Source organism: Exophiala xenobiotica, assembly GCF_000835505.1.
Source record: "Exophiala xenobiotica strain CBS 118157 unplaced genomic scaffold supercont1.4, whole genome shotgun sequence".
In the NCBI taxonomy this organism is placed as follows: Eukaryota; Fungi; Ascomycota; class Eurotiomycetes; order Chaetothyriales; family Herpotrichiellaceae; genus Exophiala; species Exophiala xenobiotica.
In genome coordinates, this window is record NW_013562491.1 from 3,183,751 (window position 1) to 3,208,053 (window position 24,303).

The window sequence follows — 24,303 nt, forward strand, 5'->3', positions numbered from 1 at the left end:
GTAATGCCTCTACTTCCGTGTACTGATCTTTCTTTTGCATCTGAATTTTTATAGAACTTCTGCTATGGTCCGGTTTTGCCCCTAGACTATACTATAGTTCTCTCTGCAGCTAGATACTCGCTTTCGCTATCCTAACAGAATTATCCTTCGCATCATCCAGGTTTCCTAGCATACCTACTCGAGTCAACGATGTCTTCGACATTACTTCCCAAAGAGGCCAATCCGGCTGTGCCAAATTTACCATATTACACTCCTCGACATGTTGCTGACCCTGGCGCGCCCTTCCAACCTTCCTCCAGTACTCCGACACTCTTCACACCACTCAAGATCCGCTCGAAAACCATGCGGAACCGCATCGTCGTCGCGCCGATGTGTCAATACTCCACGGCTGCCGAAGGCCCTGATATCGGAAAACTTACCGACTACCATGTCGCCACACTTGGACATTATGCACTCAAAGGCGCCGCACTGGTGTTCATCGAAGCGACCGGCGTCCAACCCAACGGCCGCATCACTCCCCACTGCCCTGGAATCTGGAGCGACGCTCAGACCGAGAGCTTCAAGCGCGTGTCGGACTTCATCAAGGCGCAGGGGGCCTTGTCTGGCGTTCAACTCGCACATGCCGGTCGCAAGTCGAGCACCGTCCCGCCGTGGATTGCAGCGTCCCTGAAAAAGCCCTCTCTTCGTGCATCGAAAGAGGCTGGTGGATGGCCCGAAGACGTCGTCGGACCAATGGGTGGGGACGAAAACTCCTGGGATGGCAAAGGCCTAGCTGAAGATGGCGGGTTCTACCCTCCAAGGCAGTTGACCATTTCCGACATCCAAGAGACTGTCATGGCATTTGCCCAAAGCGCCAGACGCGCGGTCGAGGCGGGCATTGATGTCATTGAAATTCACGCTGCCCATGGGTATCTGATTCATCAATTCCTAAGCCCCATCACCAACCGACGTACGGATCAATATGGCGGTAGTTTTGAAAACCGGACCCGCTTGCTGGTCGAAGTCGTCGAAGCTGTGCGTGCCCAGATCCCGACAGATATGCCGTTGTTCCTCCGTGTCAGCTCGACGGAATGGATGGAGGAGTCTGAGCTTGGTAAGAAATATGGTAGCTGGGACGTCGAGAGTACCATGAGGTTGGCTCGTCTCCTGCCGGCTCTGGGGGTTGATCTGCTCGATGTCAGCAGTGGCGGCAACCATCCACTACAACGGATCAATATGTTTTCGTCCAAGGACTACCAAACCAAGATTGCCAACCAGATCCGGCAAATGGCCAAGACGAACAACCTCAAACTTCTCATCGGTGCCGTGGGCCTGATCACAGAAGCCGAGCAGGCGCGAGACATCGTTGAAGAAGGGCCTGACAGGAGCATAGGGGAAGAAGCCAATGCTGCCAAAGAAATGACCGACGCAAAGGGCGGCAAAGAGCCAATGGCCGACGTGATCCTCGTTGCGAGGCAATTCATGAGAGAACCTGAATGGGTATTGAAGGTGGCCTGGAAGCTAAACGTCGATGTCGCGTGGCCTAGTCAATTCTTGAGAGTGAGGTTTCCCAAGTTGTGAAGGCCGTCTCGCAGTCTGTGATATAGTGATAAACGAGGCGGCCACTCAAGAGGGAGTCCTGCTTCCCTTCTGCCGCACTGCACGAAAGTCGACCGCAGAATCACCCACAAAAAAGTACAGAATCCATTATATCAAAGAAGCAAAAAGTCAACGGGCGTCTCGCGGACCAGTCTGCTAGCATACCTGCTACTCTACCCCAGGATTCCCAATCTCTGTCAGTAGGAGACGAGGCCCCACCCGCCAACCCAAATCGGCCTACCTTCGAGGGGGAATCCCAGACACATACCGCTAGACCACCTGGGTGAGTCTAAGCGGAGTGTGACAGAGGCCTCTACCATCGGTCCAATTTAGAGGAAGATTCGGGGACTTTAAATGATGAATTACTGAGGGTCAGGTGTGGCAGAAAGATCGAATTCGACTGGTGATGGTGATGACTGCCTGACTTCACTGGCAAAGCGGTATTGCGATCAAATCTGGTAGCGAAAGGCTGGCGGCGGAGTTACGATTCAAAGCACACCTCCTCAAGACTTTATAGCTATGAGGTCACTCAGATCAAACGGACAGTTGGTAGGTGAGATATCGCAACAATCCACGGACCCGAAAGGGCTATCTTCTATCTTTCTTGGTTTACACAGCCCTTCCATCCCTTCATTCATGTCCGCGGGATCAGCAGATGTCCTCTCAGAAGTCCTCGAACCGTTGATGACCCGGACAAACTCATCCGGCGCAAAGCCCGACTGCATTTGCACAAAGCATTACAAATAGGCGAGTGAGATGAGGCTCATCCGCCTTCGTCTGGCACCTTGCATATGCTAGGTCCAGTCGGAAGCTGCCTTCATTGGTCTGCTGGAAAGTGAGTAAGCGAACTCGGCGAGTTGATTTGACACCAACCAAAAGCCGAATCCTTCGCACAGCCTCGCGGCCCCGATTTGTTGTATCGAAAGGATTACCCTGATCCGATGCAGACAACGGTACCCCCCAGTTATGTTCCGAGGTCGTACAAAGATGCTCGTCAAATCTGCCAACGGGTCTCCAGCGGGTACGGACCTCCGCAAGATGATGGGACGGCCCACCCTCGTCAGCCTTGTATGTACGCCTTAAAAGTGACATGCCCATCACGTCCAAAAATACAACCCCGTGTCTCATCCGGTGTGTACTACCACCACACTGGTTGTCTCTCTAAAAGCGAGCTTGCAAGCGTACCTGTGCCTGTGCATGGCTCGGAGACAAATACCTAGCGAACACGGCTCGGGATCTCGCATTTGTGGAACTCAATCACGACCGGGCTGTCACAGCCAGAGCAACTTGAAATATGGCTGAGCACCCATCCCATGATCAGTGTGATCTTCACAGAGGATGTGTTGATGCAATATGCTCTGCAAAGTCTGGACTCCGTCTCCCACCCGCCCGCTCGGCGTGTGGCTGTCTTTCCTAGCCTCCATTGCCCTCGTCAGCTCCACGAGGCTGGTCAAGCACGACGTCCATTTTCTCCCTGATATCGTCCTTCGAGTGACCGTTGATACCATCAATCTAAACTGTCAGCAACGTCTCTCGACTCTCGTCAATGGGACATACCCCGGCCCGCCCATCTACCTGGAGCCAGAGCAGACCACTTGGATTCGCGTATACAACGACGCCGACGTCAACACCACAATTGTAAGTGAACCTTTCCCCCGGAAGACTCTAGCCAAGCTTGATCCCGGTCAGCCGAAAAGAATTGACGATTTGACGCAGCACTGGCACGGTCTGAGCCAGAATCTCTTCCCCTTCTCCGATGGATCTCCAGAGGTCTCGCAGTGGCCTATACCGCCCGGTCATTTCTTCGACTACGAGCTCTATCCTCCTTCCGACCTTGCAGGCACCTTGTTCTACCATTCTCACGTCGGCTTCCAAGCCACGACAGCGACTGGACCTCTTATCGTGAAGGACGCCCAACCCCCACCATATGCCTATGATGACGAACTCATGCTTTTTATTGGTGATTTCTACCCAGACGAAGACGAGACCATCGAAGCCAAATTGACCGCCGTTCCATACATCTGGACAGGCGACCCGCTAGCTCTCCAGATCAACGGGCAAAGCGGAAACGCTCCCAGTCCACAGACCCCGAATCCCTCGGACACATCCTGCCAACCTCACGAGTTCGACGTCGAGCCCGACACCACGTATCGCGTCCGAGTCATCGGAGCCACGGCCATCTCGCTCGTCACGTTTGCCGTTGAAGACTACGACAATCTCACCATCATCGAGACGGACAGTTCATACGTCTATCCAGTCGAAACCGACCACATCCAGGTGGACTCCGGGCAGAGATTCAGCTTCATCCTACACACCAAGAGTACATCCGACCTGCAGGGCAAGACGTCCTCCTGGATCCAATTCGAGACTCGCGCAGGCGAAGGCGTCGTCACGGCGTGGGCAAAGCTGAACTACAACACGCCCAACAGTGAAGCCGGTCCCGTCTTGCGACGGGACCAGCCTCATACTTCTCCCAACTCCAACCCACAATCACAGCCACAACCACAACCGCAACCACAGTCTCCAAGTCCGTCAAGCTTAGCATTGCTATCACCATCACCATCACCATCACCGATACCATTGTCAACCCAGACCGCCAACTCTAACCCTAACTCCGTGCCCTCATCCCCCCTCATCGCCCTCCCCACCTCGATATCATCCTGGCTCGAATACACCTTCCGCACCCTCTCGCGCTACGGCACCGCACCGCCCTCTTCCGCCGTCACCCGCAGAGTAATAATCTCGACAGGCCAAATCCTCAACCAAACCACCGGACACACGCTGTTCCCCTCCAACAACGAAGTCTGGCTCGACAGCCCAAGTCCGCCACTTGGCCCGACCACAACCATCCCATACCTCGTCGAGATCCTGGGCAACGGCACGATCAACGACACCCCGCCGGACCTGGGCCGTGCGCTTGCGAACCAGGCCAACCCCGGCTTCGACCCGATCAGCCACACGTACCCGGCATCCATAGGCGACGTCCTCGAAATCGTATGGCAGAACAGCGCTTCCCAACCGGCCGGCGTCTACGGTGTCCATCCCATGCACGCGCACGGCGGACCGTACTGGGACATGGGCAGCGGTCCTGGCGTCTACAGCCCCGAGGCACACGAGGCGTTGTTGGCTCAGGCTCAGGCCCAGAACGTCGCTGGATGGACGGGCTCGCGCCGCGACACGACCATGCTGTACACCTACAAGGACGCTGCATCAACGGCGACCGGCGCGGGTGACGGCGAAGGTGAGGGCGAAGACGGTGAAACTCAAGTCAACGGCTGGCGCGTGTGGCGTGTCCAAGTCACCACCGCCAACATCGGCGTGTGGATGATGCATTGCCACATATTGCAGCATATGATCATGGGCCAGCAGACGGTGTGGGTGTTTGGCACGCCCGAGGAAATCGTGGCGAACGCGGCGCCGGTGGACGGGAACCTCGACAGGTATTTCACTTACGGCGGCGATGTGGTGGGCAAGGCCGGCAGTACAGGCAGTGAAGGAGTTTACGCTGGTGAGTAAGTTCTCGTGAAGCCCCGAGTGGCATTGCACCAAGGTGGAGATGGAGGGAAGGTAAGTGAGGCGGCACGCATCACCATCAACGATCGAGAGCGCCACGATGCCTCCCCAGCTAGCTGGCAGATAGCGAAGAAATCGAAGGGAGAGAGCAGGATACAATACAAAAGAGAAATTGAGATGACACGTGACTGGGAAGAGAAATTATATACCTGAATATCCATCAATGCTGGCTGAACAAAACAAAAGCGGTCAGCCGGATCGGGGAGTTGAATTGCCATATAGGGTAATATGGCGGCAGTAATCTTTTGTTTGGTATGGCTTCACCAGCCATCGCGACGTGCATATCACGATCCTCCTGTCCCCACTTTGTCCAGATCCGTGCCCCTGGTCAAGATGCTATCCTATTGCTCTCTGTTAGCGAGGTTCGCTTCGTCCCTACAGTGTATGGCCGAAACTTACTTGCATCCACATGGGTATGAAGTATCTCCCATACCGCGTCATACTGGCATACATCCCTCTCCAGATCTTTCCCGTCGCGCCCCCGAGGACGTCTCCCACCACTTTCTGGGCGAACGATTCGGGAGTGCTCGCGTTGCGGTCAATTTCATCGTTCCAGCTCTTCTCCAAATACTTCTCCACCGCCCGATACCTCGATGTCGGCGGAAATTGAGGTTTTGGTGAGTTTTGATGGATATTCGTCTTGATCGCACCGGTCACGACGGTCAAAACCTTAACGTTCAGCGGCGCCAACTCGATGCGTAGTGTCTCGTCGAGCATGTGGACGGCGGCTTTGGAGGCATTGTATACAGCTACACAGACAAACATTCGTCAATTTGCTGTCTCTGCAAAGACACGGGCGGCTTCATCTCATCTGCAACATGGCTAGAATGAACGATGTGACATACCGGTATACGGCGCATGCAAATACGCCACGATCGAGCCGATGTTGACAATTGTACCTTCGGCCTCGATAAGCAAAGGGGCAAAGGCCTGAATCATGCGCAAGACGCCCCAGAAGTTGACCTCGAACATCCTTTTGGCGTCGTCGATGTCAAGATCGAGTGCTGGCATGATGATGTTCTGGCCAGAGTTGTTGAGGAGGTAGTCGAGCTTGCCACCCGTACGGCTCTTCACTTGTTGGACAGCGTCAGCGATCGACGAAGGCGAAGTGACGTCCAGTGGGAGAAGGGTCATGTTGGGTAGCTTTTCGAGGGCGGACATCTTGGAAGTCGTGCGAGCAGTCGCGAAGACTGTGAGGCCTCGACGTTGGCACTCTGCAGCGAGGGCATAGCCAATGCCTCCAGCGGAGCAGCCGGTGATCAAGATGGTTTTGCCGGCCATAATGACAATGGATGAGGTGAAGAAGCTGATTTCAAGAAGAAAGCTCTCTTCTCGGGTTTCGGCCGTCTTGATGAGCCTTTTATACTTGCAGGAAGACTTCAACATAGAGGCTGCATGTTTGGATAGTACAGCCTTGCTGGAGTCTTGCGTCCAGAACAGGTTTGGCGCATCAGCATCCTGCATGGCACTAGATCACAAACAGCATTAGCGGCACGTCGTATACGAAACTCCGTCCGGCGGAGAAGCGGCCTAATTGGACGCCCGACTTCTTTCTGGGCTTTCTGGCCCATTCTCAACGACTTCCCTCCTCTTCCTGTCACGGTCGAGTCTCTGAGGGAAGACATCGAGAACAGACTCGGTTCGTATTCTACCCAAGGTAGCGTAGGATATGGCTGTTGTTGTGCACCCTATCCAGCGTCCGGTTGATGTGAGTCTAGGCTTCCACCAGTCGCCCATCCGAGATGTCTCACGCACTGAACTGACTCGGTGTTGACAGGCTGTTGACCAGAAAGATGATTGGACGGGGCTTTCGGATCCCATAGTCAGGCGGAAGATACAGAATCGGTTGAATCAGAGGGCCCGACGCAAGTCTTCTCTCGTTCCCCCACGCGTCTTCAAGGTGCCTATTCGGGTCCAGCGCTCGTAGAATAAGAGTCCTGCCCAGCACTCCCGAGGAACCGGTTACCTTGATCAGACGGCTCATATGCTCGATGCTGACAATCACCCTAGGGCGACGGAAAGCCCCCGAGAAATGGACCCCTCTGCGATCGAAGATCGAGGATATTGCTCATGGACATCAGGTCGCCCCACCATCTACATCCACATCAAGCCAGCACGCGCTTTCAGTCCAAAAGTTACATCCTTTGCCAGCAATCAAACCTGTCGTGCTGGAGCTTTCTGCAGGCCGTTTCCCACTGTCATCTGACCACCTCATTCACTTGATCCAATTCAACGTCTTCCGCGCGATGCTGACGAATATGTTTACTCTTCGGATCACTCACTTGTTCGAGTGCGAAAAGGAGGTGTCAGAGCAGATGCGCATCTCACAGCTGCCGCTGCCTGCTGCCGTCCCACCATCTCTTGAGCCCACCGCTCTTCAGCGTCAGGTCCCTCATGCGCCATACGTCGATCTCTTTCCGTTGGCCGGTCTGCGTGACACGCTAATCCAGGCAGAAGGAACGTACGACGACTGCGAGCTTTGCCTTGACTTACTTGGTTCGATCAGCAGTCCGCAAGTTGAGGGGTACTCCAATGGCAACGAAGGAGCTAATGATGACCGAAAGGGTGTGGTGGTCTGGGGAGAACCATGGCATGTTGATTCTTGGGAGGTTGAGGAAGGGTTCATCAAGAAGTGGGGATGGATGCTCAAAGACAACTGCGAAGACTTGATTCGATCAACGAATCAATGGAGACAAGTTAGGGGCGATGAGCCTCTAAGATGGACTGACTGGGGTATCAACGTTGAACGCATTTGATGCATGTGCTTCCGATCGACCTCCTCGCTTACCCTTTTGGAGATGGGCTGAAGCGAATAAGCATGGTGATGAGGAAGAATGGAATAACTCAAGAGAAGCTCCAAACAAGTTAGTCTACGCGTTTCGCTACTCGTTAATGACATTAAAGACAGTCCGAAGCACATTCTTGCAAAGAATCTCAGAGAATTGCTGATATCCAAATACTTGAATCCATGGTTGCGGTGATGAGTAGACAGTAGGAGTACATGGAAGTGGTTGGATCATTTGGATGAGGCGAGGAACGTCGGCTTTCTAGATCCGGATCCACGTGATGAGCTAATGCTGCGCTAATGGTTGTTAGTGTTCGACGTCATTCTACGGTGGATGACAAGGATGAGTGGCACTCTCGTAACGACCTCCGCGAATCTTCTACTACTGCCTGCGCCGGACATATATATTTCTCGTCTTCGCCGCCATCATCAACCTCACCATCTCCCAGTCACTCGCATTACCTCAGGTGGACGCACAATATGTCTTTCGTTCTCAGGAGACCCTTTGCGGTCTCCTCCAACGCCTTTAAACAGTTCAGCAAGCCTTCCACCTTGCTCCGCAGTTTTCATTCTAGCCCCAAGTCATCGAACTCATTCTTTACCCCTCGGACGACCACTGTCAATCCTCAGTCACTCCTCAAGTCCGCAGCTCTTCGCAATGGCTTCAAGCGCGGCTATCAGACCCCATCCTATCAACCTGCGAACCCAACTTCGAGCGGCAACTTGACAACACGGCTTCTATACGGCGCTGCATTGCTCGGAGGCACCATTGTCGCAACGAACATGATCTTCAACCGCGAAACAAGAGAAGATGGTGGCATGCCTGACTACGAACGAGAATACTTGAACCAGACCTTCATGCACACAGGTTTGGGCGTCGGTATCATTGGTATTGCCGCCCGCACTTTGCATGCAAGTGGTTGGAGCTATAGACTGATGGCCACAAACCCTTGGTTGGTCATTGGTGTGGGTCTCGCAGCCAGCATCGGTACAATGTACGGAACGTTCTACACTCATCCTGACAAGTAAGTCTTTCCAAACACTTCAATCCTGCGACAGGTACTAACAGAGAACAGCTACGTGCAGAAGTACGCCCTCTGGACTGCCTTCAACGTGACGCAAGCTGCCATCCTCACTCCGCTGATGTTCATGTCTCCGGCAATCCTGGCTCGCGCAGGTCTCTATACGGTCGGCATGATGGGCAGCATTGCGTTCGTTGGTGCTACTGCCAAGCAAGAGAAGTATCTATACCTTGGTGGTCCTTTGCTTGCTGGTGTCGCCATCGTTGCCATCTCTGGCTTTGCCCCGCTCGTCTTGCCCGCCACCGCGGTTCGAACTCTAGCCTGGTCTGAGAACATCTGGCTCTATGGCGGTCTAGCTGTGTTTGGTGGATTCACCTTGTACGATGTCCAGAAGATTCTTCACCACGCTCGGATGAGCGAGCGCGGCCTCGTCAGAAAAGATGTTGTCAATGAGAGCGTCAGTCTTGAGTTGGACTTCTTGAACATCTTCATCCGTATGGTTCAGATCTTGAGCATGCGCAGCAATAACCGGAGATGAAGTCCGATTGAAAAGATGACGAGGAGGAAAGCGGTCATTTCAGGACGTATGCTCTACCACGGAAAGCAAATGTTCAGCGAGGCGGCACATCTTGGATCAATCTAAATCAAGCTGTGAAAATGTAGCAGAAAAACAGTTGAAAATGTATTAATTCCACTCCTCAAGCCGATGATTCATACTATCTCTTGCTGATTCTGTATGTTGCTCTTGTGCGACATCGGGAGTCTCGATCTCTGCTGCTAAACTCGCTGGACCGTGTATACTTTCTTTCTTTGTCCTCAAGTCAGATGTGCCGGGACTCGTATTGGAGTGAATGACTTGGCTGGAGATAGCCATCCAGAATCCACCAAACGGAGTCAAAGTATAGGTCACAGCGTTACCGGGCTCGCGGTTCACGTGGTAGAGTCTCGAGTAGAGTGCTGGTGCTGGGGTTCGGTCGCCGTGTTGCCGGTGGTAGCCCCTTTAGGCTAAGCCTAAGAACATCTCGCCTGGAAGAGACAAGTGACAAGATCCCTGAAAGCCCACACCTTGGGCAGCGAGCCCGTGACAAAAATAAGTGGCACATCAAAATACATGGTAACACAGTACCTAAAGCCTGAATCAACAACTTTTGCATGAGAACATATCATTGTCAAAGCATAGATATGCTATTCAATAGATGCTCTATCGAATGATGTAATTTTATCAGCATCTTGACACCAAAAATACCTGCGCTATCATGAGTGTGGAAAGTAACAGGTCTTCCAGATGCAGTGGTCAGACAGCGATTTTTGGTGTGCCATTTATTACCCTAGTGTGGAAAGTTGCGACTACACGATCTCGCAGGGGTGGTCTTGTACTGAGAATGTATTGTACGAAAATGCGGTAGCAGGGAATTCTCGTAGGCCAAGCAACTAGTGGCGCCGGCTCACCCATATCATAAGGCCAGAAGTGATTTGCACTGCCGAGCTTCCAATGCAAGAACCGTCAAATGTCAAGGCAATAGTATCGAACCTGGAAGGGATGGACCTACAAGTATATGGCTCGTCTCCCTATTATCCTATATGTCTCTCTTTCGATCCTTATCCTCACCGAGAAACGAAAATATTCGCCAGCAAGAATCTCGCTCTCAGCCTCGTTGTGCCCAGGACTAGCCTGAGGCCCAAACATGGCTTCCTACAGCCCTCAGGTCTCCGCCGAGCTCCTCAGCAATATAATTTTCGGGCTTGCCATGTTCTGCATTGGCATGTATGCCCTTTGGCAGACCCATAGAGGTCGGGTTCACGGATCGGGTACTGTTGACACTGCTGTACTTCCCTGCAATGACTGACGCAGCCTCTCTAGAGGATTCCCTCGAAATGCGCCGTCGAGATACCGATGCCTCGGACCAAGTTTGAACCAAACATCCTACGCTATCCACGTCATGTCACCGGCGCGAATCTCCACAGCCTTCGGGAAAATGTGGCAGCCTTGCTGGAATATCAGACATCAGTGTGCTGACCCCACTCGTTGTGGCTTGTTGACCGAGAGGTGTTGCTAGGCATCGCAGGCCAGAATGGATATGTACCATGTTCAGGCCGATTTCCATCCTTTAAGAAATGACAAGACATTCTTCCCCAGATGTTCAATGACATAACCTCCCTCTAGAAGAATAAGTGCTGGAACGCTCTTCAAGCTTTGCCTGGTCGTCCTAGCAATCGTCTCATAGTCTTCGGTGTGAATCTGAAAATGACCCAGAGGATCGGAGTGGAACGTATCAAAGCCCAGACTGATAATCAAGAAGTCTGTCTCGTAGTCGACTAGTCGCTTCACCCCGTACTGGAGTTTGGCCATATACTCTTCAATCGGGCTGCCGACTTTCAGCGGCAAATTGACGTTCGTACCTTCTCCCTTCCCCAAGCCCTTCTCGTCCTCGGCGCCAGTGTAGTACGGAAACTCATCTTCGCCATGAATGCTGACGTACAGCACTTTTGGGTCGGAGTAGAAGATCTCTTGGGTGCCGTTACCATGATGGAAATCAATGTCCAGAACACCAATCTTTGCATTGGGACTTTCTGACCGCCACGTACTCACAGCCAACGCGGCGTTGTTGATATAGCAATACCCCCCAGCCCTTCGACCGTCACAGTGATGTCCCGGTGGACGACACAACGCGAAAACCGTGTCGACCGATGGGCCGGTCAGCATGTCTGCGCCCTCACATGCGAGATTGGCAGACGCTACGATTGCCCGGTAGCTGTCTGACATGATTCCGCTGCTCATATCGAAGGCATAGTATCCTGCTCGGGCAAAGGCATCTTTTGGCGGTCGCGGCGGCTTGCCTGTTGATGTGGGAAGATAGAAACACTCAGGTAGGACATTGCCGTTTTTCCGAATCAACCCTGCTGATAACCATTCATCGTAGACAGTCTGAAGATGATGAAGATAGCCGGAGTCGTGCGTATTTGAGGTGAGCTTCAGTAATCGTGTCCTCGTCTTGTCATTATGAACCGGGTTGAATTGAGTCGTGCGAATCTCGTGTTCGGAGAGACGTAAAGCTTCCAAAATCGCCTCGAGCCGTGCAGGCGACTCCAATGCAGGTATGAGCTTCGAGCCTAATAATTCCACGGTCTTGTGGAGAAGACAGTCAGGGTCGTAGAGGATCACCAGCATCTTGGGAGATGTCTATGATTTGTTGCCTGGCGACGAACATGGCAAGAGGTTTGGCGCAGGGTCTTGATCGGGGTCGAGCGTGTCGGCTCACTGTTGCAAAAGAGTTTGTGAGGCGTCGAGATAGACTGAAGCTAAGATTATGGAGAGTATGCGGCTGAGAAAGTCGTCCAGCCCCGGACTATATTTCAGCCGGAGCCGAAGATACACGTGACAGCCCTTCCAGTGGCACTCGTCGGATGAATCTGCTATTTTCCCTCTCAGTTTTCAGAAATTGCCTGTGTAGGGCACTGCATAGCTTTGGGATTGCAATGGATGCAATGAGGTATGTGCCAGCGGCTCGAACGTAGAAGGCGATTGCAGCTGAGTGCCTATGCCAGCTCAATATGTCAATCCCAACAAACAGAGTGTCCCACTCACTTGTATTAATGAATTCTTCCAAGGTCTCATTCTTTTTCTTGAGCTTGTTGCACTTGTCTCTCATCGCTTGCAGCGCTCTTTGTTGTGACATGGCGAAGTTGTTAAGCATGACTGCCATCCTGGCCTGGAAGATTTGTCCTAAGAGAGAGTCAGACATTGTCGCACAAAACGCGGGCACTCCTCTTACCTGGTTGATCAAGATTGGCTGCAAGCTTTTCTAGAGATGTATCACCATACTGATGGCTGCGTAAGAACCGTAAAGCAGCAGATTGTACTGCTTTGGTATATTCCTCGACTAGTGGCATCACGTCAGTCTGCAACGGGCCACTGTTGTCTAGAGTATCAGAAGGAAGGTCGCCAGTCAAGTCTCCCATCTCATCAAACTCGGTCTGGCTACCTGTAGCCAGCGTGTTCGTGGCATCTGTATCTGCCACATCGAATGTCAGGACCGGTATAGTATCCAGTATTGACTGTCCCATTTCGTTCACTCCGTGCGTGGTTTGTGGCGCATCGTCAAACATCTGCTGTTCGCCCATCAAGCTGTTATCCAGCAAGCCTGCATTCATCGACAGCTCATTGCCAGATATAGCAAACTGGTCGAACTCGGCAGGTACATTTATCGCCTGGTTTGTCAGCGGGTAGTTGATAGAGTTATGCTGGTCCAGTGGAAACTGCATATTTGTGTTGTGCACATTTCCTCCTAGCGGGCCCGCCTGCATCATCTCGTCGGTGAAGGCCGGGAACTGCTCGTGTCCACTTGAAGGGCCATATTGGCTGTTGTCGACGGTGAGAAATAGGTCAGGGTCCTCAAGTTCACCAAACGCAGTGGAGTTTTGCTCGTGAAGTAGGTGTAGTTGCACAGGTTGCTCAGGCTGCCCCGCGGCTGGCATCGCAGCGACAGTGAATCCATTGCTTGGTGGATGAAATGCTGTCGGGTTCCCGAGATGGAGATTGAACGTCTGGTCGGTGATTGCATGTGATGATGGGTCTGAAAAATGCTGTTGAACTTGTGGACGTGTCCTTTCGGTGAAAGATGTGGACCTTGATCGAGACCTCGAGCGACTAGCTTCCCGGCGTGCAAAGCGACGTAGGTTTCGGTCTTCAGGTGGATGAAGTCTGCCATGTTCGTCTGTGTGTCCTCGAGGCCTTCGACCAGGTCGGCCGACTTCATAAATGGTCTTGCCGGTCTGCGCAATTTGGCTGAGTCGCTCCTCGCGACTTGAATACTTTGAAAAGGTCCACTGCTTGATCTTGCGCTCCCATTGTCGCGGAGTAGCATCGAAGCCGAAGTGATCTTTCAGATATCGCGCAGCGTCTTTCCGGGTCATATTCTGATCGATGTAACATGATCGAAAAGCCTCCTTATGAGCTTCCCAATCCTTTTCATCGTGATGATGATCAGAGGTTTGCGACTCGTCTTCGGATGCCATTCTGGCGGCCAGCAGCTTGAAGGGCGACGATCTGCGAAAGGTTGTCGCTTCTCAGCCTGATCAAGTCAGGCTCTGCGTAAGCTTTTAGTCAGCCGCAAGTGGACAAGAGTCGCGGACGACTTCAGGACTCCAAGAACGACAGGCAAATCTTGTTGGCGAGCGAAAAGAAGCTCAAGAAGGATCAGGATTGTAAATCAGCATCTTATCAATGATGTCGCAACCACAGTGCCGGCAGGAAACAAGGCCCTAGTTGTTTCACTCTGCCCAGGTGTAATAAGTAGTCGCAATACAGCCCCCAATCGTCAGTTACAGCGGGGCTTGCGGCTGATATATTGGCGTGCGAGACGGGCTAGTGAGGCTATTGGTGAGCTTGATTCCGGGCACGATCCAGGCCTAGTTAGCCTTCAGCTGAACCACTGAGTGCGTGGTGGTGCCAAAGTCAAGGCACGCACGGGGTGGGTGGGTGGCTGGGGATTTCCTCATGATTTGACCCTTTGGTCGACCGTATAGCAACGGTACGGGCTTGACGGTACGCGGCTCGACGGCACGTTCAACCACAAGCGCCATATCCGCAAATCGCCCACGTAGACCAATTCCACAGATCCCAATTCCTCTACAAAGATTCCTATCGCTCTACCTTAACCAGTCATCTTCCGGGGCAGGGCACCAGGGCCACTGCTGCCTGGCGTGTTACTTGTTTTCGATAACCTGCCCATAATGGCTCCGTCCCGTTCCTCCGATCATGACATCGGCACGACCCTTGACTCTACTTTGTCTGCTTAGCCTTGTTCAATTGAGAGCCGCACGGCCACAATCTCGTCCTCCTACCTGCGCCTGGTGCATCGCACAGTTGGGCAGCTCTCCAAGCTAAGTATCGCGATGTTGCGCGATTTATCGCAGGTGATTTGGACAAGTGCTGGTCTCGAAGACAATTTGATGCCGGTCATGTCGAGACAACTCGTTGTATATCAATCGACACGCCCCAGTGGCTGCCTCTGCCCTCACTACACAGTTCAAGCTAGCTGCGTGAGATTGGTTTGCTTCGATGAGTCCATTCAGAGCCGTAGTCAGCGGCATTGCTACCATCTGGGACCATGTCTTCACCGGTTTTTTATCTTTGACCTACGCCTTGCTCAATGGACTGCAAGCCTGTGGGCACTTCCTAGCCCATCCGATACTTTGTGAGTTTGCGTTGTTCGCTTAGGCAATGACTCTCGTTTTTCTAACCTTATCTCAGGGGTCCGACGACGTACGACTACACAGCTTCCCATTCCCCAAGATGACATCGTGTCGCCTTCTTCTGGATCTTCCGACTTAAGTATGGTAACGAACCGCACTGGCCGCACTTCACCAACGTTTTCACCACCCGGTTCACCACCTCCGCCACTTGATCCCAGCAATACCAGGGACATTCGTGGCATAGGCGATCGATTCCAGGAGCCTCCCTTTCCCGGTTATCAGAATATGGCCCCCAATTAGTCAAGGGTTTCAAGACGCTTCCCAGTACGGAGTAGTTGGTGGTGAATTCTCAAATGGCCAGACTTCCAGGCATGGTAAAAATGTCAATCCTTTGCCGGAGTTGGGTCTCTTTTGCGTTTGTCAGTAGACATCGACGAGATGGGAATAAATGCATTCCTTCATTGTCCAGGCTCCCACACCAGTTAGGGCGACTGATAAAATAAACGATTGATCAAAATGCATCGTGTCCGTTCAGTGCCATTGTAGAATAGACTTTCATAAGCTCAGCCTTATTAGGTCACGTGCCATCGCGTATCGCCAAGGCAAGGCTGTGGATGCGGCGCTTTGTTGACGATTGAGATGGTGCGCATTGATCCTGTCAGGCTCTCACCCTGAATCGCCACCAAGCAGATGTGGTGTGCTAGAAATAGCTGCACTGCAATGAAGTTCTCTTTTCGCATTGGCTCTGTATAACCTGCTCCAATGGCCCTCCAGTGGTCTTCACAGGATGGCTGCAATCGTGCTCACTTCCTCCTCTCCACCTCGCGCCTTCGCCCGCTCTCCCTCTCCTGCTGAGTCCTCATCTCCTCTACCTTCGCCAAGCGCTCTTTTCCGAGATGATGGCTTTAAGAGGTTCAAGTCCGCCGACAAGGCACGAGATAGCTTCTCGAGCGGTTTCACCAGTGCACGATCTCTTCTGGCTACAAAAGTTGGCGCGGAGAATCTACCATTGCGGTCTTCTCCCGGAAAAGACAAATTTAAGCCACCAGCCTCTTCTCCTTCCCTGACAAAGAACGCTACTCCTCCCCGGTTGAGGTTCGTAGGAGAGAAAAAGAGCTCGCAGCATGACAACACTGCAAAGTCTGTGGGGCTGATGCGAAAGGCCCAGGCCCCTTTGCCCAAGCCAAATGTCCAAGAGCTTAACAATATATTCGACTTCCCTGAGGATGACCATGACGAGGAAGCCCTTGATATGGAATTACCTGAGGCGAAAGGAGATGTGAGCCCATTGCCCTTGGAAAAGGCCATACCCCGGCGAATGGACTGGACTCCGACGAGGTCCAGTCCCACGGCTTTGACGGCCACTCAAGATTCCGCAATCCAGCCTACAAACTTCTCTAAAAGCCTCCAAACCTTCACCTTCCCTGGTGGGAAGGCCGATGTTGGGCTTCAGAATGTAGCCACGAAGGTCGATGTCAATGGCGAGGCGATGAAGCGGAGACGCATTGAGCTCGTTGCGACCAATCAGCCACATGGAGAACCTATATTACCACCACTTAAGGCAGATCAGACCAAAGATTCTGCAAAGGGTGGGAGCAGAAAGAGAAAGAAGTCTCCAGCCAAAAAGCCTCTAACGATTACTGGATTGGCTACCTCGCATTATGGCGAAGAGCATCGGACAGGTCGAAAGCTAGCGCCTATGATGGAATATCTCGCTTCAACACAAGCCAATGCTGGGCGGGAGCCAGAGACTGTCGTTGAGATGCCTACTAACAAGGCATCGAAAGCACTGGCAAAGAAACCTCGAACGGCCAAAAAGGCTGTCCAGAAGAGTCGATTACAATCTCCGAACTCTGTTATGAAAACCGTTGAGAGCCAGGAGTTTCTCTTTGGTTCGGCAAGCCAACTGGCTCGGGAAGAGTCTCCTACACTGCTTCGAGACACCTTAGAGGCCATCAAACAGTCGGAAGTTTGTCTGTCTTCCGACCCAATATCTCCACAGCGCACGCAGCCATTCTCGATAGAGTCCACCTCACCTCAAGCTCGTCAAGGCACAGTACGGTTTGTCAGAAAAAGAAATCTGTGGAACGCTGCAGGACGTGATGAAGACAACGCCCTCTTGCATGTCGAAACCATCAATCTTGTTGAGTCTCCCGCAGTGCGCGAAGCTCTTGCGGGAAAGGATGTGCTTGTACAACCAGGTGGACCCATGCCCCCAGGTATCGGTGGTATTCAGCAAGAATCTACCAGTTTTCAGATGCAACAGACTCCCATCATCAACAGAGGCGGCACATTGCTCGATATAGATGAAATTATCACGCCCGGGTTACGAACTAGCGGCTCATTGTGTTCACTTCCTCAGGCCAGGTCCTTCCATACGTCGACATCTGTGCAACAACCCCGAAGACAGACTCCGCCTGTGGAGGACGTCGCACCACCGCCAGCTAATCCACCGCCAGCTAATCCACCAAAGCCGAACCTGACCAAGGCAAAGACTGCACCTCCTAGACCATCCTATGCTGGATTCTCGACCCATGACTTACAAAAGCAGATATCAGCGTACGGATTCAAGGCTGTCAAGAATCGTGACAAGATGATAGAATTGCTCAACCAGTGTTGGGAAGACAAACATGGTCCTTCACCCGACCATGACACCAACGAGGTGCCTGCCGAGACCCTGACACATGGTGACTTCCTTAGCAAAGTCCACGATATTGCTGCGCGACCAGTTCCGAGGGTGAAGAAAACACGGAAACGAAAATCGGAAGATGCTGGAACCAAGACCCCTAAGGAGCCAAAGAAGCGAAAGAAAGCATCACCAAAGGCCAAAGACCCTGCCGAGAAAGCAACGAAGGCTAAACCATCTCGAAAGCCGAAGCAAACGACGAAATCTTTGTCTGAAGAGTTCGTCATGGACGTAGACGACATTGACGATTCGAACGCTAAGGCGAATGTTCCCAGCAAACCACCAGAAGATGCTCCTGAGCCTGCAGTAAAGAAGAAGAGGACCCCGAAGAAGAAAGCAAAAGCAAAGGAAGAGACGAAGAAACCAGCAACACCTCCACCGACACTGCCTTTGATCAGTGTATCTTCTCCGCCAGCTTTTGAGACCGTCGAATCCAAGCCACCTGCTCAAGAACTGATAGTAGCAGGAAGCGAGTCTTCTCGTCTGCAGGATATAGACGATTCTCTGGCCGATCCAGATGTCACCCTCACGCCGAGCCAAACGCCACCTTTGCCCGATATCAACATTCAAATTGCTGCTGCTATTGAGTTTGAGAGTAAGCTTCACTCGGCAGCTTCGACTGCAGACACGAGAATTCATGTCACCAACCCAACGTGGCACGAAAAGATCTTGATGTACGACCCAATCGTGCTGGAAGATTTGACGCGGTGGCTCAACACCGAGGGGTTCAAGGCGATTAACGAAGATCGAGAGGTCAACGCAATTGTAGTCCGGACCTGGTGTGAGCAGAACGGCGTGTGTTGTTTGTGGAAAGGAGGGTGGAGAGGGAGAAGAAAGGGAGGCGATGGGGAGGGATGATATATCTCGCAGATCAATTAGTGACGATGAGGCATTCTGGACTCGGGTTATCGTCAATCCCGCGTCTGTTCTGTCTTTCCTGTAGACTTTTGCAAGCGTTTAAGCCTGGTGCTTTTTGCGTTCTCGGGGAGACTCTGATCCTTTGGTGTGGCCCCCTCGGCCTTAGAGAGGATATGGGAGACTGTAGGCGTTCTACTATTGATACGAAATATGAAGCATGAGCATGAAAACGAAGACGAACGAACAATACATGAAACATTCTTCTTCAAGCGGGCATGTTGAATGACTGTGTATTAAATTATGTACCTAAGTATGCGCAAATGAGTGACTGATATACTAGTTGTAAATAACGCCCTGTCCCTGGAAGAACCTTTTTCGATGCCACACAGGATGCCATGATGCCACTCTCGAAATGCCGGAGACACAGTCTGATATTCACACAGAATGGCGAGCACATACTCCGTACCGCTCCAGAATCCCCAGTACTGCTTTTTCCTGACTCTCACTCTCACTCTCACCCTCGCCAACAAGGTTGATTCCACCTTTGACGTCCATAACCACAAGTTCTGAACCCCTCTGTACTGTGGTCCCAGCAATGATACCCCATTCTTTTTCTCTCCCACCACTAGAAGAACTTGCCCTTGACCGCAACTTCACTCCTCTCCACGCCGTCCGCATCCGTATACAGGCTCCTCTCTGTCTGTCTGTCCGTTTCGCCATCCGCGACCAGTCCACTCGCATTGCCCGTATAAAAGCTCGCACTCGGCGCACTCGGCTTATCCAACGCGTCGAACCTCATACCGTTCTTCTTGGCCCAGGCCCACTGCATGGCAAGCCTGAACCCGAACGCAGCCAGCGCCCAAAGCGCCCCGCCCACGGGCGCCGCGACAAACGCGCCGAACGCGCTCCAATCGTTCCCGTACAGGCCCTGTTCCAACAAGAGCAGATTGCCCGCCAGTCTAGTGTCGCCGTCATAATAGACCAGGCCGAACAGGAAGACGGTAAAGATGCCACCGAGGCCGCCGACGACGACTTCGAAGCCGCGCCACGCGTAGCAGCGCTCGCTCAGACCGATGACGAGCACGGGGATGCTGCTCGCGCTGATTAGGTCGCTGATCAAATAGATCTGCAGCACGCTCGGCGACTTGAGCGCGACCACGACGACGGGGAAAATGATCAGCACGACGGCGATGCGGATGTACCAGAAATTCAGCCGGTTCCGGAAAATGTCGTTGCTCCCCGTGCTCACCATGGCGGACTGGAAGCTGTCGAACGCCGCGGTCGACAACGACACGGTCATGACGAGCACGATGCCCACGACCCAGGCGGGCAGTTGCTCAAGCAGCAAGAAGAAGGCGATGGAAGATTGCTCGGGCGGATCGCCCAGTGCGCCGGACCAGCCCGCGAGCAAGCCCGACACGCCGACCACAGTCAGGATAATGGCGACGGCGACGGTGGCGATGCTGACGCCGATCCACAAGTCGCGGTCGGTCTTCGCGGCGAACGTGCGCATCCAGAATCCCGAGATGAAGAAGTCGTTCGTGAGAATGGCAACGGGCAAGATGTACACGAGCTGCCAGCCCAAAAGGCTCGCGTCGAGGTAGTGAGAGCGCTCGATCAGGTCGTGGTTGATTTCCGTCTTGACGCCGACGGTGATGCAGCCGATTATAATCAGCCCCACCACCATGGCGCCTTGGACGTTGTCGGTTATGAAGCTGACTTTGAACCCGCCGAGGGAGGTGTAGATGGTCGTGACGGCGCATTCAACGATGACGGCGGGGAGGCCGTTGAGGCCCGTGAGGGCGGTGATGATTTGCTGGAGCGCCGAGAGTTCCGCAACCATGTACAAGAACAGGGTGATCAACCTGCATTTCGTTTAGGTCAGCCATCGCGCACCGACTTTTTGATGAGAGCAGACATCAGTCAGGAACGGTAGGACCTACGTGAGTGCCGAGAGGTAGAGGCTTGTGGCCGCGCCATAACGCTGTCGCGTCCACTCCGTGAGGACAAAGCCCTCAGGGCATTTTCGTCTGATGATCGGTCCGAGGTATGCAAAGACCAACAACGGCAGTGCCGAGGCCAGAGCATACACCACCAGACCCTGGACACCGGCGATGGTCGAGATCTGAGGATATGAGAACAGGATCCCTGATCCTAGAGCTGTACACCAGGGGGAAAAGGTGCTGTTAGTATGTCCGAACTTTTGTGCTAGGAAGGGGGAGACAAGAGGGGGAGAAGCGGCAGCACGTTTCCCACGCAAGCATTAACTTGATCGAGTTTTAACGGTACAATCTCAGCATTGTGCTTTTTTAGGCATTTCACACTCCCTCCTCATCTCTGTACACGATGCGATGTGTACAGGTGGATGAGAAAGCGAGGAAATGCTCTCACACAAGCGCCCGTAGTGCTGCACATTGGCTTCTTCCTGCACCCTCTTTCTGGCGTCGAAGGAAACAATTTCAATGTTGTAGAATCCTGCTCGTTCAGATACAAGACATTGCAATGTTTTCCCTTTTCGCCAGAAGAGGCGCGGGAAGAAGCGCAATGCCGTTGATGCAAGCCGTACGAACCTCAGATAGTGTCTGTTTCAACATTGTATCTTTTGCAAGACCTTCAAACTCGATGTTGTTTGTCTATTGTGTTCTGCGTTTGGGTTTCGTATCCGCTCCGCGTCACCTGCGGAAGCTCCTTTTTGCTGCCGCTTCAGGGACACGACGCCCGTCGAGCGCACTCACCCGAGGCGATAAAGTTGAAGGCCAGAGGTATGCCTGCCACTGCGTTAGCACGAGGACTTGCAGCTACTGGGTGCAGAAGCGTGTTGGCTTGGTATGATTTCTAACCCTTCTGTGTTCGCAACGATGCAAGGTATTCGCCTTTGGTCTGATGGCGCAGTGTCCATGCGACGAAGAGCCCGAAAGCACTATGAGATCCGGTCAGTCACTGGTCGCAGCGGACAGTCAGGATGTGGCGCACAGAAATGCTGCATAGGTGGTATAAATAACGGCGTTGGACGCCTGGTGGGATGGTTGACCCATTTTCTGCTGCCTACCTAGGTACAAGAGACCTAGACAAAGTGCTGTAACTTGAACAAAAGTAGTTCTGTTGATGTTGGAGGGGTAGAAAAGAAAAGGCTGAAGGTCCACAGCAAAAGTTCAATGTGGGGGAATGCGCAAAATGAAAATCCCAAATCGATCGGTTGATGGTGGATTCATGTCGCATTGCTTGTTCTCGCCTTGGCTATTTGCCGCACAGCTACGAGCTACTCTGACACTGTGAGTACTCTTCTGATGAGAAAAGACGTTTCTCGCCTCATTGGCTTGCACTACAGTACAAGTCCACAGCCGTAGGGTGCTGTGACGGCTTTGTCCAGCGGGAAAATATTTCCTCCCCTCTTCAACACAGATTCACATATCCTAATGACAGCACGGCAAGACCTATTGCTCTGTTCGCTTTCACATTCTGTCGCACCGACTTCGATAACACTCGCTTCGTGTCGTAATCAAGTCTTGACTTGGACCTGTGATATGATGGACGACATCTTCGGAGGCCGGAGGAATTCTCAACACTCAATCATAGTGGATGCCAGTGGCCTTTGAGCAAGGATCCTCAGCAAAGTCGACAGAGCATCCTTCCCAATCAAAGCTTCGGATCAGAATGCCTTTGAATCGGACGGCGTCAGAGATGTTGGCGAAGCGGAAATGAATAGTACGTTCCTGCCAAAGTCAGTCCGGCTGTTCGAAACTCCAAAAGGAATGATCTTACCCCATTGCGATAAGCGTCAAGGACGGCTTCCACTTGACGGACCTTGTTCTTGCCTTCTGCCAATTTGTTCAATGCCACGATACCCCATTCCTCGTCGACCTGAGAGACCTTGATGACACGTGTGGCTCCGCAGTCAAGGTATCCCTGCATCATGCCGCTGATCACGTCGACGTTCTCCCCTTTGTTGACAAGCACCGGGTATCTCTTGCCTTGGAAGCGAACCTCAAAGCCATTGGGATATTTGTCGTAGTACTTATCACATGCATCAGCAGAGGTGAAGATGACATGGGCCTTGACTGTGCAGCTCTCAGAACTGGCAGAAGACAATCTCATAGACTCAACAACACCGCCATGAACAAGGGATTGGACAAGGGTCAAATCTGCAGTGGCTGGGAGCCCCGTGAGTATTACCATTCGAACGCGAGATTCTGAAATTATTAGTGGCGCCGCGGACTTGTGAATGCTCACTTACTTGGCTTATTGCGAGCGGCAGGTGTTCCCCAGGACTTGAAGTGAGTGCGATGTTCTCGATCTTCGTCGCCGCTCTCATCTCCGGTGTCTGCGTCTTCGCCCTCGCTGTGCGTCTCTTCGCCGCTATCTGTACCTCTGATACTTCCGCCAGTATCAGTGCTTGCGGTGACCACAATAGTCGGAGAAGTGGCTGCCTTGAACGGACTGTCATGGTTGTCACCCTTTGGAGCTGGTGTGAGATTGTCGCTATTGTCGGGCTGTTCCTTGGTCACGTTCTCTGGGGTGGACTTCTCAACCGGTGCAGTAGAGGCCACAATGAAAGAAGGATTCTCGGTTGGAGTGACAGGAGCATCTGCGTCCCACAATTGCACCCCACCAACTGATGCCGGAGTCACTGGAGCGTCCTGGAAATCTGGAAATGGAACAGCCGCGGCTTCTCCCCCAGCTTGCTTCGCTAGAAATCGCATCAGTAGGGGACTCGGGTGACGGCAAGCGGCTTGGGCATACCTGAAATATTGTATAACGCCTTCTCTGCGGCTTGTCGTTGGGCCTGAGCGAGCATGACTTCCTTTGTCTGGCGGAATCTCTCAACAGTCTCCTCCATGTAGTTCTGAGCTTGGCTCTGCATCTTCTGTATGATTCTCATCTTGTCCTCCTCGCCAATGTCGGTTCGCGTCTTCACAAGGAGTCTTCGTTGGGTTGGCGTCAAATTCGTTGGCATTTCACCAAGGACGGATCTGGCTGGAGTAGCCCTGCTTGGAGTAGCCATTCTCTCAGGTGAATAGGGAACTTGAGGCGATTGCTGAGCAGGTGCCTTGACTGGCGTACCTCTTTCCTCACTCAACCCATCACCATCATCTTCCCGGATGGGGTCGAGAGGAGCGATCTTATCCGCATTGCCCATCTGAGTCTCGGGTGTTGGTGGTGGAGCACGAGATCCGGCAGCAGGGCTTGCCTCAACAGATGGAGCGGTGCTGCCAGGAGCAGTCGTGGTCTCAACATGCTCTGATTCATGTTCAGTCTGATCGCGCGTGTCGTTGAGGGGGGCAGTAGGAAGCAAGGTCTTTAGCATAGTCAGTGACGATCCTTCGCGGTGATATATATATAAGGTGAACGTGAGACGTACCTGAGTAGCCGCAGCCGGGCGTGCGTTTGGACTCGCAGACAGCGGAGTGCCGTTTATCAGACGCAGAAAAGCGTTGAGATTGTTGGGGTCGTCAATACGACGCGCCATGTTGATGAAAATGTCTCAGCGATCACAGGAATGAAAGAAGTGCAGGATGATTTGAAGTGAGTTGAGTCGCGATTTCACAAAGGTAAGGTAGGTGAAAGAGTGAAGTGAGATGAAAAACGCGCGAGAAGCCACCACAACA

At 52.7% G+C, this 24,303-nt stretch overlaps 11 protein-coding genes across 13 annotated transcripts; 6 read left to right on the forward strand and 5 right to left on the reverse strand.

Moving 5' to 3' along the window:
* Window positions 1–5: 5 nt before the first annotated feature.
* Window positions 6–2,890, forward strand: PV05_07369 (uncharacterized protein). The gene has a single exon (XM_013460185.1). The coding sequence runs from the start codon at window positions 190–192 to the stop codon at window positions 1,558–1,560; it is 1,371 nt and encodes a 456-aa protein (XP_013315639.1). The 5' UTR covers window positions 6–189; the 3' UTR covers window positions 1,561–2,890.
* On the forward strand, window positions 2,868–5,333 carry PV05_07370. Of its 2 annotated transcripts, XM_013460186.1 has the most exons (2): window positions 2,868–3,216; window positions 3,295–5,333. In XM_013460186.1, exons 1-2 carry the CDS (start codon window positions 2,932–2,934, stop codon window positions 5,092–5,094), a joined length of 2,085 nt encoding a protein of 694 aa, XP_013315640.1. In that variant the 5' UTR covers window positions 2,868–2,931; the 3' UTR covers window positions 5,095–5,333. The 2 variants fall into 2 exon arrangements, with proteins under 2 accessions (XP_013315640.1, XP_013315641.1); XM_013460187.1 differs by having other exon boundaries at window positions 2,868–5,333.
* A 193-nt stretch (window positions 5,334–5,526) lies between these two features.
* On the reverse strand, window positions 5,527–6,615 carry PV05_07371 (uncharacterized protein; the record flags this gene model as incomplete). Its single annotated transcript, XM_013460188.1, has 2 exons — window positions 5,527–5,900; window positions 5,997–6,615. 2 exons carry the CDS (start codon window positions 6,613–6,615, stop codon window positions 5,527–5,529), a joined length of 993 nt encoding a protein of 330 aa, XP_013315642.1.
* A 111-nt stretch (window positions 6,616–6,726) lies between these two features.
* PV05_07372 (uncharacterized protein) lies at window positions 6,727–8,038 on the forward strand. Its single transcript, XM_013460189.1, has 3 exons — window positions 6,727–6,859; window positions 6,929–7,016; window positions 7,162–8,038. The coding sequence occupies exons 1-3, from the start codon at window positions 6,821–6,823 to the stop codon at window positions 7,905–7,907; spliced, it is 873 nt and encodes a 290-aa protein (XP_013315643.1). The 5' UTR covers window positions 6,727–6,820; the 3' UTR covers window positions 7,908–8,038.
* Window positions 8,039–8,306: 268 nt separating this feature from the next.
* On the forward strand, window positions 8,307–9,660 carry PV05_07373 (uncharacterized protein). Its single transcript, XM_013460190.1, has 2 exons — window positions 8,307–8,961; window positions 9,013–9,660. Exons 1-2 carry the CDS (start codon window positions 8,417–8,419, stop codon window positions 9,494–9,496), a joined length of 1,029 nt encoding a protein of 342 aa, XP_013315644.1. The 5' UTR covers window positions 8,307–8,416; the 3' UTR covers window positions 9,497–9,660.
* Window positions 9,661–11,047: 1,387 nt separating this feature from the next.
* Window positions 11,048–12,127, reverse strand: PV05_07374 (uncharacterized protein; the record flags this gene model as incomplete). Its single annotated transcript, XM_013460191.1, has 1 exon — window positions 11,048–12,127. The coding sequence occupies one exon, from the start codon at window positions 12,125–12,127 to the stop codon at window positions 11,048–11,050; it is 1,080 nt and encodes a 359-aa protein (XP_013315645.1).
* Window positions 12,128–12,391: 264 nt separating this feature from the next.
* On the reverse strand, window positions 12,392–13,974 carry PV05_07375 (uncharacterized protein; the record flags this gene model as incomplete). The annotated part of the gene is made up of 3 exons (XM_013460192.1): window positions 12,392–12,495; window positions 12,545–12,682; window positions 12,732–13,974. The coding sequence occupies 3 exons, from the start codon at window positions 13,972–13,974 to the stop codon at window positions 12,392–12,394; spliced, it is 1,485 nt and encodes a 494-aa protein (XP_013315646.1).
* Window positions 13,975–14,617: 643 nt separating this feature from the next.
* On the forward strand, window positions 14,618–15,523 carry PV05_07376 (uncharacterized protein). Its single transcript, XM_013460193.1, has 2 exons — window positions 14,618–15,155; window positions 15,212–15,523. The coding sequence occupies exons 1-2, from the start codon at window positions 15,020–15,022 to the stop codon at window positions 15,451–15,453; spliced, it is 378 nt and encodes a 125-aa protein (XP_013315647.1). The 5' UTR covers window positions 14,618–15,019; the 3' UTR covers window positions 15,454–15,523.
* Window positions 15,524–15,835: 312 nt separating this feature from the next.
* PV05_07377 (uncharacterized protein) lies at window positions 15,836–18,935 on the forward strand. The gene has a single exon (XM_013460194.1). It carries the CDS (start codon window positions 15,941–15,943, stop codon window positions 18,695–18,697), a length of 2,757 nt encoding a protein of 918 aa, XP_013315648.1. The 5' UTR covers window positions 15,836–15,940; the 3' UTR covers window positions 18,698–18,935.
* Window positions 18,936–18,971: 36 nt separating this feature from the next.
* PV05_07378 lies at window positions 18,972–21,834 on the reverse strand. 2 transcript variants are annotated; one of them, XM_013460196.1, is made up of 5 exons: window positions 21,671–21,834; window positions 21,538–21,617; window positions 21,433–21,465; window positions 20,641–20,857; window positions 18,972–20,562 (listed from the first exon to the last, which is right to left on the reverse strand). In XM_013460196.1, the coding sequence occupies exons 1-5, from the start codon at window positions 21,730–21,732 to the stop codon at window positions 19,323–19,325; spliced, it is 1,632 nt and encodes a 543-aa protein (XP_013315650.1). In that variant the 5' UTR covers window positions 21,733–21,834; the 3' UTR covers window positions 18,972–19,322. The 2 variants fall into 2 exon arrangements, with proteins under 2 accessions (XP_013315650.1, XP_013315649.1); XM_013460195.1 differs by having other exon boundaries at window positions 20,641–21,617.
* Window positions 21,835–21,935: 101 nt separating this feature from the next.
* PV05_07379 (uncharacterized protein) lies at window positions 21,936–24,296 on the reverse strand. Its single transcript, XM_013460197.1, has 5 exons — window positions 24,057–24,296; window positions 23,438–23,993; window positions 22,932–23,384; window positions 22,460–22,887; window positions 21,936–22,410 (listed from the first exon to the last, which is right to left on the reverse strand). The coding sequence occupies exons 1-5, from the start codon at window positions 24,162–24,164 to the stop codon at window positions 22,264–22,266; spliced, it is 1,692 nt and encodes a 563-aa protein (XP_013315651.1). The 5' UTR covers window positions 24,165–24,296; the 3' UTR covers window positions 21,936–22,263.
* Between the last annotated feature and the right edge of the window lie 7 nt (window positions 24,297–24,303).

Excerpts from the sequence above, each read along its gene's own strand:
- PV05_07369 (XM_013460185.1), top strand. The coding sequence starts at position 190 with ATGTCTTCGACATTACTTCCCAAAGAGGCCAATCCGGCTGTGCCAAAT.
- PV05_07370 (XM_013460187.1), top strand. The coding sequence starts at position 2,932 with ATGCTCTGCAAAGTCTGGACTCCGTCTCCCACCCGCCCGCTCGGCGTG.
- PV05_07372 (XM_013460189.1), top strand. The coding sequence starts at position 6,821 with ATGGCTGTTGTTGTGCACCCTATCCAGCGTCCGGTTGAT. Across the intron at positions 6,860-6,928 it reads CTATCCAGCGTCCGGTTGAT|GCTGTTGACCAGAAAGATGA; the intron begins GTGAGTCTAGGC and ends CGGTGTTGACAG. Across the intron at positions 7,017-7,161 it reads GTTGAATCAGAGGGCCCGAC|GGCGACGGAAAGCCCCCGAG; the intron begins GCAAGTCTTCTC and ends CAATCACCCTAG.
- PV05_07373 (XM_013460190.1), top strand. The coding sequence starts at position 8,417 with ATGTCTTTCGTTCTCAGGAGACCCTTTGCGGTCTCCTCCAACGCCTTT. Across the intron at positions 8,962-9,012 it reads TTCTACACTCATCCTGACAA|CTACGTGCAGAAGTACGCCC; the intron begins GTAAGTCTTTCC and ends AACAGAGAACAG.
- PV05_07376 (XM_013460193.1), top strand. The coding sequence starts at position 15,020 with ATGAGTCCATTCAGAGCCGTAGTCAGCGGCATTGCTACCATCTGGGAC. Across the intron at positions 15,156-15,211 it reads CCTAGCCCATCCGATACTTT|GGGTCCGACGACGTACGACT; the intron begins GTGAGTTTGCGT and ends ACCTTATCTCAG.
- PV05_07377 (XM_013460194.1), top strand. The coding sequence starts at position 15,941 with ATGGCTGCAATCGTGCTCACTTCCTCCTCTCCACCTCGCGCCTTCGCC.
- PV05_07378 (XM_013460196.1), bottom strand. The coding sequence starts at position 21,732 with ATGGGTCAACCATCCCACCAGGCGTCCAACGCCGTTATTTATACCACC. Across the intron at positions 21,466-21,537 it reads ATCGTTGCGAACACAGAAGG|GCATACCTCTGGCCTTCAAC; the intron begins GTTAGAAATCAT and ends ACGCAGTGGCAG. Across the intron at positions 20,858-21,432 it reads CTTCAACTTTATCGCCTCGG|CTCTAGGATCAGGGATCCTG; the intron begins GTGAGTGCGCTC and ends CCTGGTGTACAG.
- PV05_07379 (XM_013460197.1), bottom strand. The coding sequence starts at position 24,164 with ATGGCGCGTCGTATTGACGACCCCAACAATCTCAACGCTTTTCTGCGT. Across the intron at positions 23,994-24,056 it reads GCCCGGCTGCGGCTACTCAG|ACCTTGCTTCCTACTGCCCC; the intron begins GTACGTCTCACG and ends ACTATGCTAAAG. Across the intron at positions 23,385-23,437 it reads GGCGTTATACAATATTTCAG|CGAAGCAAGCTGGGGGAGAA; the intron begins GTATGCCCAAGC and ends TGCGATTTCTAG.